This window comes from Parus major, chromosome 4, assembly GCF_001522545.3.
Source record: "Parus major isolate Abel chromosome 4, Parus_major1.1, whole genome shotgun sequence".
Lineage (NCBI taxonomy): Eukaryota > Metazoa > Chordata > Aves > Passeriformes > Paridae > Parus > Parus major.
Window position 1 is genome coordinate 45,867,921 of NC_031771.1, and position 17,190 is coordinate 45,885,110.

The 17,190-nt window shown below is 38.5% G+C and overlaps 1 protein-coding gene across 16 annotated transcripts in view; it reads left to right on the plus strand.

Moving 5' to 3' along the window:
• Positions 1-17,190, plus strand: part of APBB2 (amyloid beta precursor protein binding family B member 2) — a 162,364-nt gene that overhangs the window by 52,265 nt on the left and 92,909 nt on the right. For 9 of the 16 annotated variants that reach the window (XM_015624830.2, XM_015624838.2, XM_015624839.2 and 6 more), the window contains one exon: positions 8,771-8,880. In XM_015624830.2, coding sequence (XP_015480316.1) covers positions 8,835-8,880 — 46 coding nt within the window. In that variant the 5' untranslated portion in view covers positions 8,771-8,834. Of the gene's footprint in view, positions 1-8,770; positions 8,881-17,190 lie in introns of those variants that run through there. The other 7 variants (XM_015624840.3, XM_015624842.3, XM_015624846.3 and 4 more) reach the window with 1 other exon arrangement.

Sequence of the window (17,190 nt, forward strand, 5' to 3'; positions counted from 1 at the left end):
GCTATACAAGTAGTACTGGCAGAGCCCTGTGGAGAGACTGCACTGTTTGCTGATAGAGGCAGGAAGTTTTTCCATCAGTATTGCCTTTCCACGTTTCTGAAATGCAACAGCACCCTTTGCTGATGTGATCCTTACAAGAATGTTACTTAGTACAGTCCTTAATGGATGGAGGTGATGTGGAAGAGCTTTCAGCTGTATGCCAGCCTTGTCAGCCACTGAGCAAATTTACACGTCCCTTAAACTCTTGCTTTACTTTGTTGGATGAACAGCTGCAAACTGTTATTCTGTAGGTTTCCTCTTTAGATGGTTGGTTAATATGCAGAGAGAAGATAAATACTAGTACCTAGACATTGATTTAGAAAATGTTTTTTCATCGTGCATGTTGCTTTTCCTAGAGAACTTTCTTACTTCTCACTCAGAAGAATTTCAGAGGTCTTTATGATTTTGGATGGTTTTTGTTTGTTGTTTTTTTTCTGCCCCTACATAAAGCTACACTCCAGTGGCATATTTCTTATTAAAAAGAGAATGCAAAGAGAATGATGGGACTCTAGCCAGCAAGGGCTAGTGTCATGTTTGTATGTAGTTTTGTGAGATGGGAATGTTTTAGCTAGTCCAGTAAAGACGTCTTTTAAGCGCTTCTGGAAGGATTCAGGGTTAGTCTTGGTCCTCTTGGTTTTCATGTATGTTAATCAAGCAAACTCAGCAGTCTGTAATACACAGGACTAAAGATGCAACTTGTCTTTCCAGGTTGTTGTTCTTCAGTCTCCATACCTACTGGACAGAGCTTCAACTCCTACGTGGGAATGGAGCAGTATTCTTGTAAAACATAGATTTGCCATGCAAGTTACTAATCAGCACCGGCTGTCAAAAAGTTCCTGTTATGTTACTATCACTTAAAATCACAGAATGACTAGGACTGGAAAAAATACCTGCTTGTTTATGGAAGACGTTATTCATAAAATCAGGTTAATTTTCTGGTGCTTGGTTTTTCTAGGTTGAGAAGGAAACGCTGGGGGAACTTCCCCATTTGCAGCTGGCAAAGGCTGTGCTTATGCTCCCAGTGCTTCCATCATTTATCGTTGCTTTTGCCACTTGTAACAGAAGATGTAGTACTGGGTAGTGGAGGACATGATTCATCCTTTTGCACTACCTTAGTATATGATATTTTCAAAAATAAATAAATTTCTTGCTATATTGATAGCAGTTGCCCAAAGGACAAAAGGTCCTTTTTGCCTCGTGTACAGGAAGAGGGTGTTGTGGAGAGGAGAGACCTAAAAAGAAACAATTGAATCATAGCTGGTTGATTGTCTTGAGGTAAAGTGGTATTTCATTGTCCCCATACTCATCCAATTCATAAAAAAATGGAAAAAGACACCATGAATTAGAAATTACAGGTTTTTAGAAAGTACTAAATAAATTGCTTTTTTAATGGAATTATACAATATTTAATGTAATTATTCATGGCTGAGTTAGGACTAGGAAGCATGAGCAACAACATGAAATTATTGTTTATTTTGACAGATGTTTAAATATTTAATTATGAATTATTTTTTCCTTAAGAATAAGTTCTCCCAACTAGTTAATAAATTTTTCTTTTTGGATGCTGAGAATCCTTTGCACTGCATTGTCCCAGGTAAACATGGCATGTTGCAGCTCAGCTTAGGAAAAGTTTATGCTGTTCTTTGGCAGTTGTCAGTACTATATGGGTTGTGAAGGAAGAAGGCACCCAGGAATATGCCTACATTATTCTAAATGACTGTCTTCATTAGCTGTGCAGAAAGTATCAAAGAGCCCTAACAAGAGTCTGTCTCCCTACTAGTCTCTTGTTTATGCAAGAGATTTGGGTGACTGACATTAGTACAAAACTGCATTCAGATGCAGGGTGGAGTGTGTCTCTGTCATTTAACATCCAGAAAGGCTTTCCATATCTCAGTATGCTACAGATGGGTTTCAAATACTTTTTCACTTAAGTAAAGCTACAAATCCTGCATAATATGGTTTGTTTGTCTCTTGTCTTTGGAGGGCTTTCTAGTATCCATGGCAGTTAGAAACAGCTTTGGCTTGAAATCCCAGTCTTCAAGCAGTCGGTGGGTTCTGCTGTGCTCACTGCTTTCTTGGAAGGGTAGAACACAGGGAGTTTAGATTACATCATTAAGATGCAAGCAGACAAAATGGATAAACTGGAATTTTTGTCTTGAATAATAATACAAAGTCATTCTCTTACTTTTCAGTATTTAATGAAGGATACCAGCAAGATCTAGAAGGTGGTAGGTTTGGGTTTTGTTTTTCTGTCTGGACAGTCAACAAACTTTTGGGGTTTAGCAGATAGATCAGTTTGGAAAGAGAAGTAGTAGCTCTTCACACTAATTGAGAGCTGGCAAATGTTGATATTACAACATTTTTCTGGAGAATCTGGTTCTGCTTTGTCTCAGCTTCCAGTTTTTGCATCTGTTCTTGGACAGGCTGCAGCAGTGCTGTGTTCATTCCTACAATATACAAGGAAGATGAAAGTGGAGAGTACAGCTACAACAGAAAACCCAGCTGTGCTTGCAAACCTTCCCACAAAAAGCAAAAGCACACTGGCATCTCTAACTTCAGAAGAAATAAGTACTTTCTCATTTAGAAATACTGTTTTTACCAGACAGTCAGCTTTGAAAAATACTTTTCATGGATCTTGGTGCAAATGAGGCTCAGAATATATGTTTGAAATACTGCCCTCTTGGTTCAGGCTTTACAGGCAGATCTGTGTTTCCCAGTGATGATTGCTTTGATCTCGTAATGCCTTTGCACTCCCACAGCTCCTTAGCTTGCCAGGCTTCCTTCTGGCACACAGCCCAACCTGCTGCAGCCCCAGAGGCTCAGAGCACCACAGTTCTTTTTTAATGCGCAACATTACTTCTAACTTAACAAATCCTTACCAATGAGCGAGTAAAATCGAGATTGCTAACTGATACCAGCTCAGATAGCTGCACTGAGTGAATGAACTGTATTTTTAACAAACTTTAAAGTGCTATAGACAGTGCTTTCCTTTGTGTTAAAATATATATGGGGCTTATGCACAGTTATGCACAGATGTTTTCTGTTACTGCTTGGTGAACAAAATCTGCATTAAGATAATACAGAATAAATGTAAAAAGCATGTGTGCTTTACTGAAAAAGTATGTATCATCTGTGCAGGGGACCATGAATGTTTTGAATTCAGCTTGCTCTATGTGATCAGGTTGCAAAAGTGCTGAAATGCTTAATTTCAGGAAAAACATGCTTTTGATGAGTTAGGGTCTGCATAATAAAGCCTTGAACAGTAGGAATTTTGTTCAAGTGATTAACAGTGGTGATATGCTCCAGAACAGAGTGGGAAATAATAGTATCCATCCTCCAGTGGTGTATGGGAACCTCAACTAAGCAGGTGGGTGGCACAGTACCTGGAAAGGATGACCAAGAAAAAGAAAAGCCCTCATGGAGAACTTGTCAATTATGGAGAAGAGAAAAAGCATCCTCTTCTCCATAACTGAGAGAAAATCAAAACTTGTTAGGGGAGAAATTAGAAGCACAAAGGCAGCCGGAAAGTATACAGGACAGAGAAATGCAAGCAAGAATGTCTGCATGCAACAAAAATTTGAGTCCTGAGAATTTTTTCTCAGGAGGGAGAAACGATGGAGTTGCCAGATTTTTTTGAGCAGGACAGGACTTTCCAGATATCTGAGCATATCAGGTCCAAGTGTGGTAAAACCACAGAAAATGCAGCACGGCTGGCGTGCAGGCAGGACATCCTCTTAGCTGTGGGATTGCACTTGTCTTTCTGCTTCCAAGAAAACTTTAATCCTGCTCCAGCAAGCGGAGATGATGGGCGAGTGAGTTGTTTGGAAAGCAGGGTGGCTCTCTGCCTCTCGGCAAAGGCAGGTGGAGGGTACAGCTCCTTGATGTGAGCACTGCCAGACAAAACTGAAAGGATGGATAAGGTCCCTTAGGTACTAAGGCTCAGGAAAAAACCTTCCTGAAATGAAAATACCTATTTTTAAAAACTGTTGGTAGTTATTAGATGAAATTAATGGTTAGGAATTGTTGATGATCTTCAAAAAGGTCAAACATGCAATGATACAAGAGATGTGGCTAGTAGATGATATTGTGCTTTCTCCAAGAGGCAGAAAGACTGACTTGAGAGATCCATGTCCAGTAGCTGCTCCTAGTACAGAAAATGAAAGTGCAGTCTCTGTAGGTGTTTTCAGAAATCAGCAGCACAACTTCCTAATGGCCTGGCTGGCACTTTGCTTGCTTGTTTGAATTGTGTCTTGCTACTGTTGTCCAATAGGTGATGCTGCCAGTCACTACTTTGAATGCTGGCAAAGTGAAAAACGATAAATTTGCATTATATATGTAAATATGTACACAGAATTTGTGTCCATATTCAATTGTGATTTCCTAAAATATGCCATCCATCAGTCTTACAGACTGATTTTTAATTTCCACCCCCCCCAGATTAGCTTCTTTCAGTGTCTGAACCCTTTGCTGTAATGGATCTGTTTTGTATAGAACCTGTGGCCTGTATGCGCTTTTAAAACAATGCACAGCATTCCTCTTACCCATTCCTTAGCAGACCTGTTTCCTGGTATTCAAAGCAGGACTTGGAAGGTAGTATTGTGTTGTTTGTCAGGATATCACACAGAGAGTGCTGGAGTGTGATTTCTTGAGTAGCTGTCCCCTGAGAAACATCATGCAATAACCTTTTCTTTCCCCACACTGTGTGCAGCTGTTCCTTGAAAGTGTTGAGTGATGTAGTCAGTCACACTTGGATGACATCTGTAGCTAATTTGCAGTCATCTCCTTTTTTCATATCCTTTTTCTTGGGTATGTGAGGGTAGGTTGTACAACAGTCTGTTTTATGATATTATAGCAGCCAATATGAATGTATCTATATTTATATTTGAACACAAATGTATTCATAGCAAATGTTGCTTGTGGTGAACCAGGGAAGGTCAAGGAGTCAGCTGATCTCTCTAAGCAGCAGCATGCTTGAAAAAATAAATTTAGGTGAAACACAACATGTCTTTAATGGACATTAATAGTATGGAGGTTGGATGGTTAATTGTTTGTTCTGAAACAAAAGGGAATTACTTCAAGCAAACTGGATTCTGTGTGCCAGCTGCATAGACAGAACTCCTGGGTTGACTCACTCATTGGAAAAAAAAACAAGTCACAAAGACTACCAGAATTTACTTTGTCTTTTGGGTTTTTTTCATAATATCAAAACATGAATACAAGCAAAATGAAAGCAGTCATAAAACCTGAGAAATGTGGAAGAGTTGCAAGAAAAGCTCTGTAAAGAAAGTGGTTTAAGAAGATGACAGCCTCAGTTGAAAGTCACGGCATCTTTCCATGATGACATATGTCCTCATTATGTGTGGTGATGAGTAGCTGGTAGCTGTCACCACAGCTCCTAAAAGCACTTGGCCTGGGGTGAAGTGCTTCCAGGTGCTCCCTGGGTAGCAGGTATGCAGTGGTGGTGCTCAGGTTTTGTTTCCATGGCTCTCTGTAACTGCTGCAGTGTGGGGATGGCCACCTGAAAGGAATCAGGGAAGATTATCAGGAAGGGACAAAAAATCTTCAGGCAGAGCTATATCAAATGATTTCTTGAAGAGAAGCTATAAGGCTGTATGTCCATTTGTGTATATGTAGTTTTAAATTTAAAGATGGAAATATCACTATAAAGTATTTTTAAAGCAATTTTCCAGTATAATAGTATGCAAAAAAAACCACAGAAAGCTGTTAAGAAACACATTTGTTACAAAACAAATGTGAGCCAACAGATTAAAAACCAATATGAAGACTTGATCTGACTTATCAGGTACATTGAGATTTAACTCAGATTTGTGTGGAGTTGTGGATATCTAAGTTGTGAACAGTTAAAAATAAAACCAATTACAAACTGTACATGTATGATACGTGGATTTTTCAAAAGGAATGTTTGAGAACTCCTTCCATTTTGTTTATCAGTCTCATGGATGTATGTGGAAAATAAGGGCTGGTTTTCAGATGCTTTAGCTATGGGATTTGGGTAGCAGCAAGGTTGGTCACATTTCTGTAAGAGTTCCCTGGGCTTGCTGAGGAGCAGAAATCCCTCTGAGGTTCACCTCTGTGAGTGGATGTGTTGAAAGAAACGGGAGGTTTCTCTGGCTAATCTGGTCACATTTCAAAGATGGTTCTTAAGGAAAAACAAAAGTAAACAAAAACCAACAAACAACAACACAGAAAAACCCCTCAACCAAACCCAAGCAGCACCTTCATTTGTCTTGATCTGAATATGTCCTCACTGGTACATACAACACAATATCACTATCATTTTATGGAGCAGTCCAACTTCACTTACTGTGTGACACTTGCTTCTTAATTAACTTTTGATAGTTGGCTTTAATCCATCTTGTAAATCTTGGAAGTTCACTTTTTATGCAGTAACTGATGAAACCTTTGCTATAATGAGAATCTATCTTTATGTTGTCTTTTCCACTGAGATTTATGGAGTTTTAAAATGTGATATTTAAAAATGATCATACCTTTGGGTCCTGACCAGCACAAAGAGTGGTTTGCTCCCAGAGTGGGCACACTACCTTAGGGGCACTTTAGCTCAGCTGTTTGAAAGCATGATTGTAAGGTTTGGGAGTTTAATTTTTAATTGTTAGGATTTTTTCTTACGGTGTGGTGCAGAAGGCCCTGGTTAATACTGTGGTGCTAGGTAGAGAAGTCTCAGCTGTAGACATTTGATATAATTTAGTGAGGTTGCTTTGACACAGTGTATACCTTTTAGAAAGACAACAATGCATTTATGAAAAATGAATATTCTTGCAGTTTCAAACATACTGATCAAAGTCTGACACAAACTATAGAAAAGAATTGTAAATACTGTCTTCTGGTTACAGTCTGTTTTCCCCTCATACTAATTTTTTTTTCTAATCCTTGCACAGGGTAAAAGTTATGTTCTGTTGTAAAGACTGTTTTATTATATTTATTATGAACTCAAAATTTGGTCCATTTGGGGTGAGGAGAGACTTAATTTTTTTTCAACTAATAAATATGTATTATTAGTTTTATTCCTATAGAACAGGAGAGGAGAAGCAGCCATCTGCAGGTTTTCTACTTGCACAACTTTACAATGTGTTGAGCTAGTAGGCCACAAAAAACACTTGTAAAGGTCTGTTTGACCCATGGCACAGAGTTATGCCATATTGTCCTGCAAAAGAAATGCAGGGATTTTTGAATGAATGCTAGTTTTACTGCGTACCACTCACTTTTCTTCTTAACAGCCAGAATTCTTTTAGTGGCAAGAGAGTACTGTCTCATTGATTCACTGAACCTTCCCCATTGAGGGGAGTTGAACAGTTGTCAGCACTGATTTGGAAAACAATGGAGATCTTTACCTGTTGTTTGGACTGTCAGGTATGCAGCCTTATACGTGTCTATTTCAGAAGAAACCTACAAAGGCTGTGTAGCAATGCTATGCAATTGTATTTAAAGTCATTTTAAGCCCAGACTTCCATGGTCCCATTCTTTCCACTTCCTCTCACTAGCTACCAATACTTGTGCAACCACCATGAACCATTTTAGGAGCCTAGTCTGACTGAAAATGCATCTGTATATGGAGTTTTTAGCTGTGCTGGCTCCCAGACCAGATCACCAGATAATTGCATGGATGCCAGTATATATAAAAGGCTTATCTAATTCAGGAATAAGCTAACATTGTGTTCAGTAAGGGAACTGACATGCTTGAAGATTTGGGAAGATCTCCCAGTTTCAGTGCAGTGCTATTTTGTCTATGTCCTGATATTTATCTTTATTTCCTGGAAAGAACAAGCTTGTGCTTGTAGCTGCAGTCTGAGATATTAAAAATCCTCAATGAATAAGGAAAAAACACACATCATAATTTGCTGCTATTCCTTGTGTCCCCAGCAAGGGAGTAAATGAAATAAGAGGGAATGTATCTTAACCAATGATGTGGTTAACAATCAATATATTGATATATTGATATAAATATATCATAATATGGGAAGATGAAGGCTATTTAGGTAAACTAAGAAAAAGGGGAAGCTGAAAAGCAACTGCAAGTCATATTTTGGTACAAAATCCTACACCACAGGAAAAAACAATGGGACTTAGACTAAAACATTTTATACTAGTAATTTAACAGTATTTCAACAAAGACTTTGGATTTGTTATTCCAAACTGACTGTAAGATGTGCCATGCAATTTTTTGTTTGCTTAGGGTTTTGACAGTGCAAGAAAATTGATACATGGGTTAATAGCCTGCATTCCTGTAAAGACTGCTGGATAGAACAGAACAAAGCAGTGAGTGTTATGTGGCACAGATAAGTTTTGCTTCTACAGTAAAGGGTTCATAAATGATTGCTTAATGATTGCTTCACAAAATTTAAGACAAATATTGTTTTTAAATCTCACCTACTGGCTTTCTCTATTAAAAGCCAATAGCAAGCTCTTTCTTGCTGTGTTTGTTTTTCTCCGCCATGGGCCAAAAGAAGCTACTGTATGACCTGAGATTTCTTTGTGTCTCAAAATTTATGTGAGCTTATTAATGGAGGCCAACCACCAATAATAAATTTGTGCTGCATGTATAGCACAACAGTTCATCTCCTCTGACTTCATGACTGAATAATTTATAGATGTAGTTATCCTGGAATTTGTAGGGGTTATTAGCATTTTAATGAAAAAGATACAGCTGTTGTACTAAATCTTCACTTTTTTTTTTTCTTTTCTTCTCCCTCAGTTAAGAATTTTGATCTGTACTTTGGAAGCAGCTGACAGCGTGTGGTAATGTGCTGACTGGCACTATGGGCAGGCGGTACCCAGGGGCTCACTATCGGCCAAGCAGCTCATGTATGTATGCAATCAGTCTCATTTATTTGTTGCTTTATTACTTTTGAAGGCTGCTAAGCCTATAATTTTTGAAATAGTATTTATAAAGAATGCTGACATTTTCTAATTGATGCCAGCCCTTCTGTGTGTGTACCCAAATGGTAAGTGTATTGATTTATGTTTAAATTGCCAAAAGTGCTTTCTAGAACTTTAAAAAGTGGCTTGCCGAGTGACTTGACCAGATCTAGTCTGGTCTAGACTTGCAGTGTACTGTGGTTTGTGTTTGAGGTCTCCAATTTCATTTATTATAGAGTTCTAAGGTTAGCTGCTATTCCTCTTCTCATCCATCTCAGGCTTTTAATACCAGATACCTTCAAATTAACAAGCTACTTGAGCTTAGCCAAAAATGTCACGGTGTACTATAGTTTCAATTGCTTACAACTGCAGCTAACATCTCCAGATTATTTATATTCTTGACTTCAACATTATTCATGTTGTTTCCTTCCTCTGAATTGTATCCTATTGGATTGTATTACATCATCTCTTACTGAAGTTTGTCTTCTGTAGAAGTGCAAAAAGCGGGCTCCTAGAATTTATGACTCCTTTTATCAGCCATCACACTGCAGTGGTTCCACAGTGCAGAACATGGCAAACGAGCTGATGTGATCTCCCTGGAGAGCTGTGGGGTAGCACCTCACCTCCAAAAGTCTGCTGCTGGTCCTTGTGCATTTTCTGTTGATCCCTCAGGCTACTGGGGTGAAGTTGTGGCAGGTTAACTTTTGTATTCACTTTTCCTTCTGCTGTAGCAAAAGAACTTGATCCCACAAGGCTTTTATTGCCATCAAAGCCAGCTTGATAAGCTCTCACTTCTGTAACATTCTTTCTGTTCCTTGAAAGACTTTAAAACCCCTGACCACTTCAGGCATCTGGCTCCACACATACTTGCATTAACTGATTCAAGTGGTGAACTGCAGTGGGACTGACAGCTGTGGCAGGACAGGAACCTCTGTGGTGGCTCTGCCACGGAAATGAGGAATTGCATGGTGACATCCTGCATTTAGAACCTGACTTTTGGGGTTTTGCCAAACCACAGGACTAAACCCTAGGAAGTAGTAAAGCATGGTTACTTTCTGCTACAGACTAGTAATAGATATCATAAAGATATGGGTTAAAATGGTGCATTAGAGCCAGCTTAGTTACTGTGTCCAAAGATTTGTTTGAGGGATATACCACAGTGGAGGAAATAAACGGTTGTTACAGTTTTGACAGATCTTTGGTGGTCAGGTGCTGGAGTACTGAGTTGGATTGATCTGTTTGAATCACTTGCCATTAATTCTAGGCACTAGCTTTCCAATGTGGCCTCTTGGTGTACTGCTGGACATGATAGCTTGAAATTCAGACAATTAAGATGTTCTAGTGTAGAAGCATCTAATCAAATTCATTCCTGCTTAGAAAGTAGGAGGAAGGAATTCTTACCAGAAGAGCCTGAAATGTTTTTCCTGTTGTCTAGTTGAACCATTTTATGGATGAAGAAGTTAAATTGTTTACTTGGGGTAAAGCTTGGGCTTCCATCATCTGCCAGGGCCAAAACTTGGGTCAGAATCAATTGGCACCAGAGCTCCCTCAGTTTGAGGACAGAGATATCAAAACACCTACTTCATGACTGCTTTGTACTTTTGTTAAGCTAAGTTTTCCCCTTCCTTAACCTGTCAGGGTTTCTAAGCCAGGAAACTTTCTTTGTTTTTGGTTTTTTTACTGTATCATTTGTGCAACTTCCTGGTACTTAACATAATATGTTTTGGACATCCAGCAATAATGGTATTGAAATTTCCCAGTATTTGGGAAATGTGGATCATAATGAAACCTCTGATAACAGATTAGATCTTGATGGAAGTGTTGATAAAACACATGATTTTGCTTTTGTGTTCTTTGCATAAATAATGAGTATTACACCATCTCAGTTATTGTATTTCATATTTACAGTTGTTGCAATCTTAATGGTGTACATAAAGGACTTGGTACAGCCTTAAGCTTTAGTCCCTGACTTAAGCTTATACATACACATAAACCTAGACCTAAGTAAATCTATGAAGGGAAGAACTTGGTGGTCTGTGTGGAATATAGCAGCTGTAACTGTAACTCTTAGATGGTAAGGTAACCTTTCATCCATTTATGGCCTTGACTGTTTTTTTTAATGATTTCATAAATTTATTAGATAGAATAGTGTGTGGTCTTATGAGAATAACAAAAGGTTTTATAGTCATGGAAACGTAACAGTTTAAATAGAAATTTTGAAGCCCAATGCTAGGAAATATATTTCCTATACAGATGGTGAAGGTATAAAAAACAGCAAGGTGTTTAAATTGTAAAATGGAGAGGTGCAAATTAAACAGGTGCCTGCTGGTTTAGACTTTTAAAAAGAGTAATTAAGAGAACACTGATCTCCCTTGATTATAGTCAGCAAGCAAAACAGTCTTAAGCATATCCCTGGCACTGTCTAACGCTGCTTGTCCTGATTGAACACTCCCTCGTGTACTATTTTATTTGATTTTATTTCTTTTCTCTATTTTCCTTGTGAAAACATACAGACTAAGGATGGATGTACAGTCTCCACCTACTGAAAAGCTAGGTTTTTTTAACAGGCTTCTTTCATTAATTTCTCCTGAGCTTTTTTATTTATATTTTTGTAATACTTACTTACAAACTCCACTTTTCTGCATTGGCTGCAGCAGCTCTTGTGAAAACATGGTTCTGTTTGTGATGTTTAGGTAGCCTCAAATTTTTATTTAATACCAAAATTTTTTTTCTATGCTCAAAGAGTTTTGCATGTCTGGAAAAAAAACTTTTTAAAGGGCTTGTCCATGCATATCCCAGAGTATAAAAACTCATTTTAGTTAGTTGTAGTCTTTTGCATGACATTGAAATCTGACCAAGTGTTTTGAAGAAAATGGGTTTGATTCCAGTGCCTTCCTGCTGGCATTCAATGCTCACAAAGGGCTTAAACAGCAGCAGCAGCAGCAGCAACAATAATAATAGTAATAATAATAAAGAATAAAAAATGCACAGTTTTGTGAGACTGCTTTAAATTAAAAAAACCCACTTTTTCAGAGGACATTGGAAGTGAGAAAGTACAGAAATATGTGGGTGGTAGTTTTCTGCACTTGCTGACCTTTGAAGCATGCAGGGGTGGAAGCTTGGTCCTGCAGTGGCACATCAGCTTTCACTGGGAGGAAGGGACTTGCTTGCACCTGGAACTGCAAGACCAGCCCTTGCTGCCCATGGTCAGTGGCGCCACATGTCCCACTCTTAAGTTGTTCTTTTTATTTGTGGCAGATAGAGGTGGATTTCTGGATTTTTGACCTATTAGTTACTCAGAGTAAGGCCCATATTGGAATGATTTTTTTTTATGTGATTCTGCAGTATAATTTGTAGAGCTGATTCGGGTTTTATTTCAGGAAGTTCTGCTGGAGAATGACATTTTGTCCCAAGCAAATTTTTTTGGGGAAATGCCATTTTCCTGAAGCATTCATAAATCAAAGATGATAATGAAAGGAAATATTCCTCATGAGATAGCACTCCACTGGACTGCAGATGGGAGAGGTTTGAGTCTTGGTTCTTCATGATCATCTGCTTCATGATAAAGCTGCTCTTATAAAGAATTCAAAGTGCTTGAGGGGTGAGAGAGCAGGGTTGATTTTATAAACCTGAGGTTTGATTTCCCTTGAGGAATGCTCAAATTTCTGTTCTGCCTCTGTCTATTCAGTTTCCCAAGGAATGCCCAACCGTGCCTGTCCGTGCACTGAGCTTGTAAGGAAGCTGTTGTTTCATGAAAATGCTGAAAAATCTTAGTTTCACTGCAGTGAGATAAAGAAACAAATATGACAATGGTGACACTACAAATAATAGCAAACCCCCCTGAATGAACCGCAAACTTCCAGTCTTGCAGCCAGTGCTGATAGTTACATTGCTATCATTAGCACAAGATGATTTGGTATAAAAATATGTCATGGTGTGGCTCTGTGGACTTGGAGCCGCTCCTAGAATACCAGGTTACTGATCCAAAGCATCACCTCACCCCAAGGAGGAGGAGTGTATGCATTGTACAACTCTTGGTAGAAGTGCCAGTAAAATTCTACATCTGCAAAATCCTGCCCTGTATCTCCTGACCTTTTCTTTCCAAACAAAGACATCTTAGTGTAAATGAGATTCCAGCTTAGCACTGCTCAGTGATGCTTGGGCAGGTGACACTTCTCTGTCAAGTTTCTTTAAGAGCTCCACATAATAGCTGAGGAAAAGGCAGGAACACAGATGACTGATGGAGTGGAAATTGCAGAAATACCCAATGACACATGTTCATTAAATGACATTAAATGACATGTCTCTTCATTAAAGTCTCTCCGGTTTCTGCCTTCCCTAGGAAGCTGTGTGGAGACTGGCATAAGAACTTTATCTTCCTCTTGAGTGATCCTGGTGAAGCTCTAAAGCACATGCTCCTGTTGGCAGATAGGAGCTGACTCAGAACCTGCAGATGAAAAGCTTTCTTTAGGGACTGTGTAGTACTCTGAATGCCTATTGTCACTTATGCATTTATTTCTTAGCATAATTAAGTAGTAGCCCTACCTCAGGACCCAGACATGTCAATTTCTTCTTCATGGGGGAGTCAGAGATAGAAAGTGAAGATTTCTTGTCATTCCTCTTGGGGTTGCTCATGGTCATGGAGAAGCACCATGATAGCAGATTCACATCATGCTTTTGTCCCCTTTCACAGAAACTCTAATTCCTTTGGTTTTTGATACCTTGTGGAGTTTGTAGATAAGAAAGAAGAGCAGAGAATTTTGGCCAGCACATCAAGAACTCAAGATTCTGCGTTGGAGTTCAGGCCAGTAATACTGGTAGTTTGTTCTTTTCCACTTGTTCAATGATTTCTACAGCCAAGTTTGTTGAAACTGAATCTGCTTTCAGCCACACTTCAGTGTAATTAATATAAATGCCAGTAAGTGCAGTTGCTTTTCTGTTACATTCTCCTTCCACTTTATTATGGATTGATCTGTTTAGTTTATGGGGACCATAAAGGAAATATGACAGTTTGATTTCATTTACGAGCACGTGGTTTGTTTTCTATATGAGCACTATGGACAGAGCCTTCTCAGGGAGCTCTGCTGCCTGCATCAGGCTAGGATTCAAGTCATTGCTGTATTCTAGTACCATAATGACACTGGCAGAGTTCCTGTAGGGTATGGCTCTTTTTAATCCCTTGGCATTCTGTCAGCTCAAGCAGTACTGCAACACTTGGTTTATAAACTGTTGTATGTTTTGAAATATTTCTGATTTGTCCCATTGAAGTTTGATTGAAGAGAACATGTGGATTTGCAGGAAACTTTCAGATTTGCTAGGTGTATGTCTTTGTGTAAGGAGCCTTATTTTAGTGCAGCCTTTGATGAAAAAACAGACTGGAAATGTAGAGACTTTCTTGGTTTGATGTACCCTGATCTCTGTTCCTTTACTGGAGGCAAGGAATATGTGCATAGGACATGTGAGTCCAATTTACAAACAGTTTAGCAGATGTAGTTAAAATTGCATATATATATACTAACCTTACCTAGGACAATACAGAATTATTATCACTAATACAAATTACCTAGATAATACAGATACAATATGTTTTCAAAGTACGTGGAACACGAAGAATCTTTTCAGCATTCAATATTTTAATTTGCTTCCCTGGAGAGCGCTGATAGTCTCATTGTGCAAAAGCTGGCACTCTACTGCTCTTTTTTTTTTTGTCTGAGACTTGGATTTTTTATTTTTACTCACTGGTCTCAACTTACTGTCAGGAATTTGAAATTATTTGCAAACACTTAGGAATTAATGAAATTAGATATTTTATTTATATTGATACTTTTGATAGGCACTTTTATTCTTTGTTTCCATGTGGAGTTGTAGAGAATTGACTGAAGGATTATTTTCCATTTTTTTAGTTTTCAAGTTTCATCCCCGGACCCTTCTTTGGTACTAAGTAAAATTTTACAGTAAAGAGAAAAGAATTTTTTGCTGTAGAATGCTCTTTAAAATGTTTTTTAAGATCTCAGCTATGAGGCAGTAAAAATAGTTGGCTCAAAACTATTGCTACCAGTCTGGGTAATGTGAGGATAAAAACATTTCTGGATAACCTTGTTTGATAAAAGTTTAATGTATAACTAGCCATAAATCTGTAATACGCTCCAGAGAGGAGATGAAGCTGTAGCAGGTGAAAGCCAGGCCATCAGAAGTTTAAAATAAATTAGTTTAAAAAGGGAAACTGAAATATCTTTAATTATGTGCACGCAGCTAGTTGTTCTTGGAGAAGCAGATTGTGCTCAGGAGTATGCAGCCTTGTTTCTAGGCTTTGCAGGAACAGAGAGTGTTTGCGAGCTGCAAATTGCAGGGCCACACACAAGGTGTGTGGGAGGTGGTTACTGATAATAATCTGTTTAAATTTTTTATTTTTATCTTCCCAGCACAGCATCTGTGCTGGAACCTTGACCATTCCACCTGACAGGGTCTCAGTTAACATTCTACCTACTTCTCTTACTAGTGCTGTGACCTGTGCTTTATGTCTTTCCTGCTTTTGGTTCCTGTGTCACCTGATCAAAGAGCTTGGGATTGGGCCAGTGCTGTTTCAGACAGCTGGAAAGCTGGTCCTGGACCTTGTGGGCTTCCTTAAACCTGTTAAGGAATCCTTCATCTTTTGAGTGGCTGTTTCCTGATTTAGCAACATACAACAAATGATCCAAGTTAAATTTATGTGGGACTGAAAAATCCCTGGTGTTAAATCAGTCTGAATCAAAGTCATTTTATGTGCCAAATCTGTGGCCCTTGGTTCCTTTCTAATGCTCCATCAAGCATATGGGTAGGCTGCCTGTCCTACAAAACATTTTGGTTACATTTTTTCACTGAGACAGCTTATTCTAACTTTCTGTTTTATATGACATTTTGGTTTTGTTTTGGTATTTCTGATCAGCTTTGATTACACATTGTTTACCTTCAGACTTGGTAAGAGTTATTTTTGGATGGCATTTGCGATTGAGGCTGCAGAGTATAGAAGTCCTTCTTGCTTTATTGATCATCTCAATTACAGAAATTCAAGTTACAGTTTCTGAGTTTCTGCTTCTGTTTAAGGGAAAATGATGTTTTTGCTTATGCCCTGTGCTAGCACTTATGTTAAAAGCAGGGATATTTGTAAATTAGCAAATAAGTCTGAGGCACGATCTTTATTGTAGAGATTGAGTAATTTATGTGACAATTAAAAAAGTGGAATGTTAGGGCTCAGCAGTTTAATTTAAATAGTGGGATTAGAAAAAATTACAGTCGTTCACTTGGCAAATGTCACTGTGAACATATATAGATCCAATGACAGAAGGTCTTGTTATCTGTGCTCACAAGTAGCCAGCAGATAAAACACGCTCCATCTTCGTGCTGTGACAACGCTGGCTTGGCCTACCAGACTGTTCCATTCTACACATGGGGGAAAATCTAATTAAAAGGAGAAAATTGAATTTGGAAAAGACTTAGCATGCCATCTTGTTTTTTTTCCCTCACTAAATGCAGGTTCAGTCGTTATGGCATGCCATGGCTATACCTTATATAAATGAAAGAATTGCTTTTTATTTCTTAAAGTGGTTACTTGATTTGGGAGTACTGTAGTAGCACAAGATGACCCATGTTCTCTACAATATAAAGTTTCAGTCAGGTAGTCAAATATACACTGATTGTTTAGATGTACCTATCTTAATATTAAAAAAAAAAAAAAAGTACAGGAACAGTGGATTTAGATGGTTTCTTTTTGTCATTAATATTTTTATTATTTTCCTTTTTTTCTTTCTATCTGTTGGAATCTGATTCTGAGAAGCATCTTATCTCAGAATTTTTTCTGGATGAGGAGTTTGACTGGCTTTGTGGGAAGGGGGAAGGAAAAAAATGGTAAATGGGAAGGCATATTCAACTTGAGTGCTACAATTCATTGAGGATCTGAAGGTTTTTTTCCCTCAATTATACCACATAAAGACAGATCAGCTTTATGGATTCCCTTTAATTAGAGCACCACTAGAACAGAAACAGCACTGCTGCTAGGCTGTTGCAGTTGGTTGGCAGCATGATTAGCTCTAAAAGGAGAAATGTCATTATTGTGGCAGCAGGGACTGGCAGGGTGCCTCCTGGGGATGGAGGAGCCAGGACAGAAAGCTGGTTACCAGATGGTAATTTCAGTAGGACTAGGTGAAGCAGGAAATAACTGGAAATGGGAGAAGCTGCATTTAGCAATCAGGTTGAAGTGGTGATTTTATTCTGATGTGA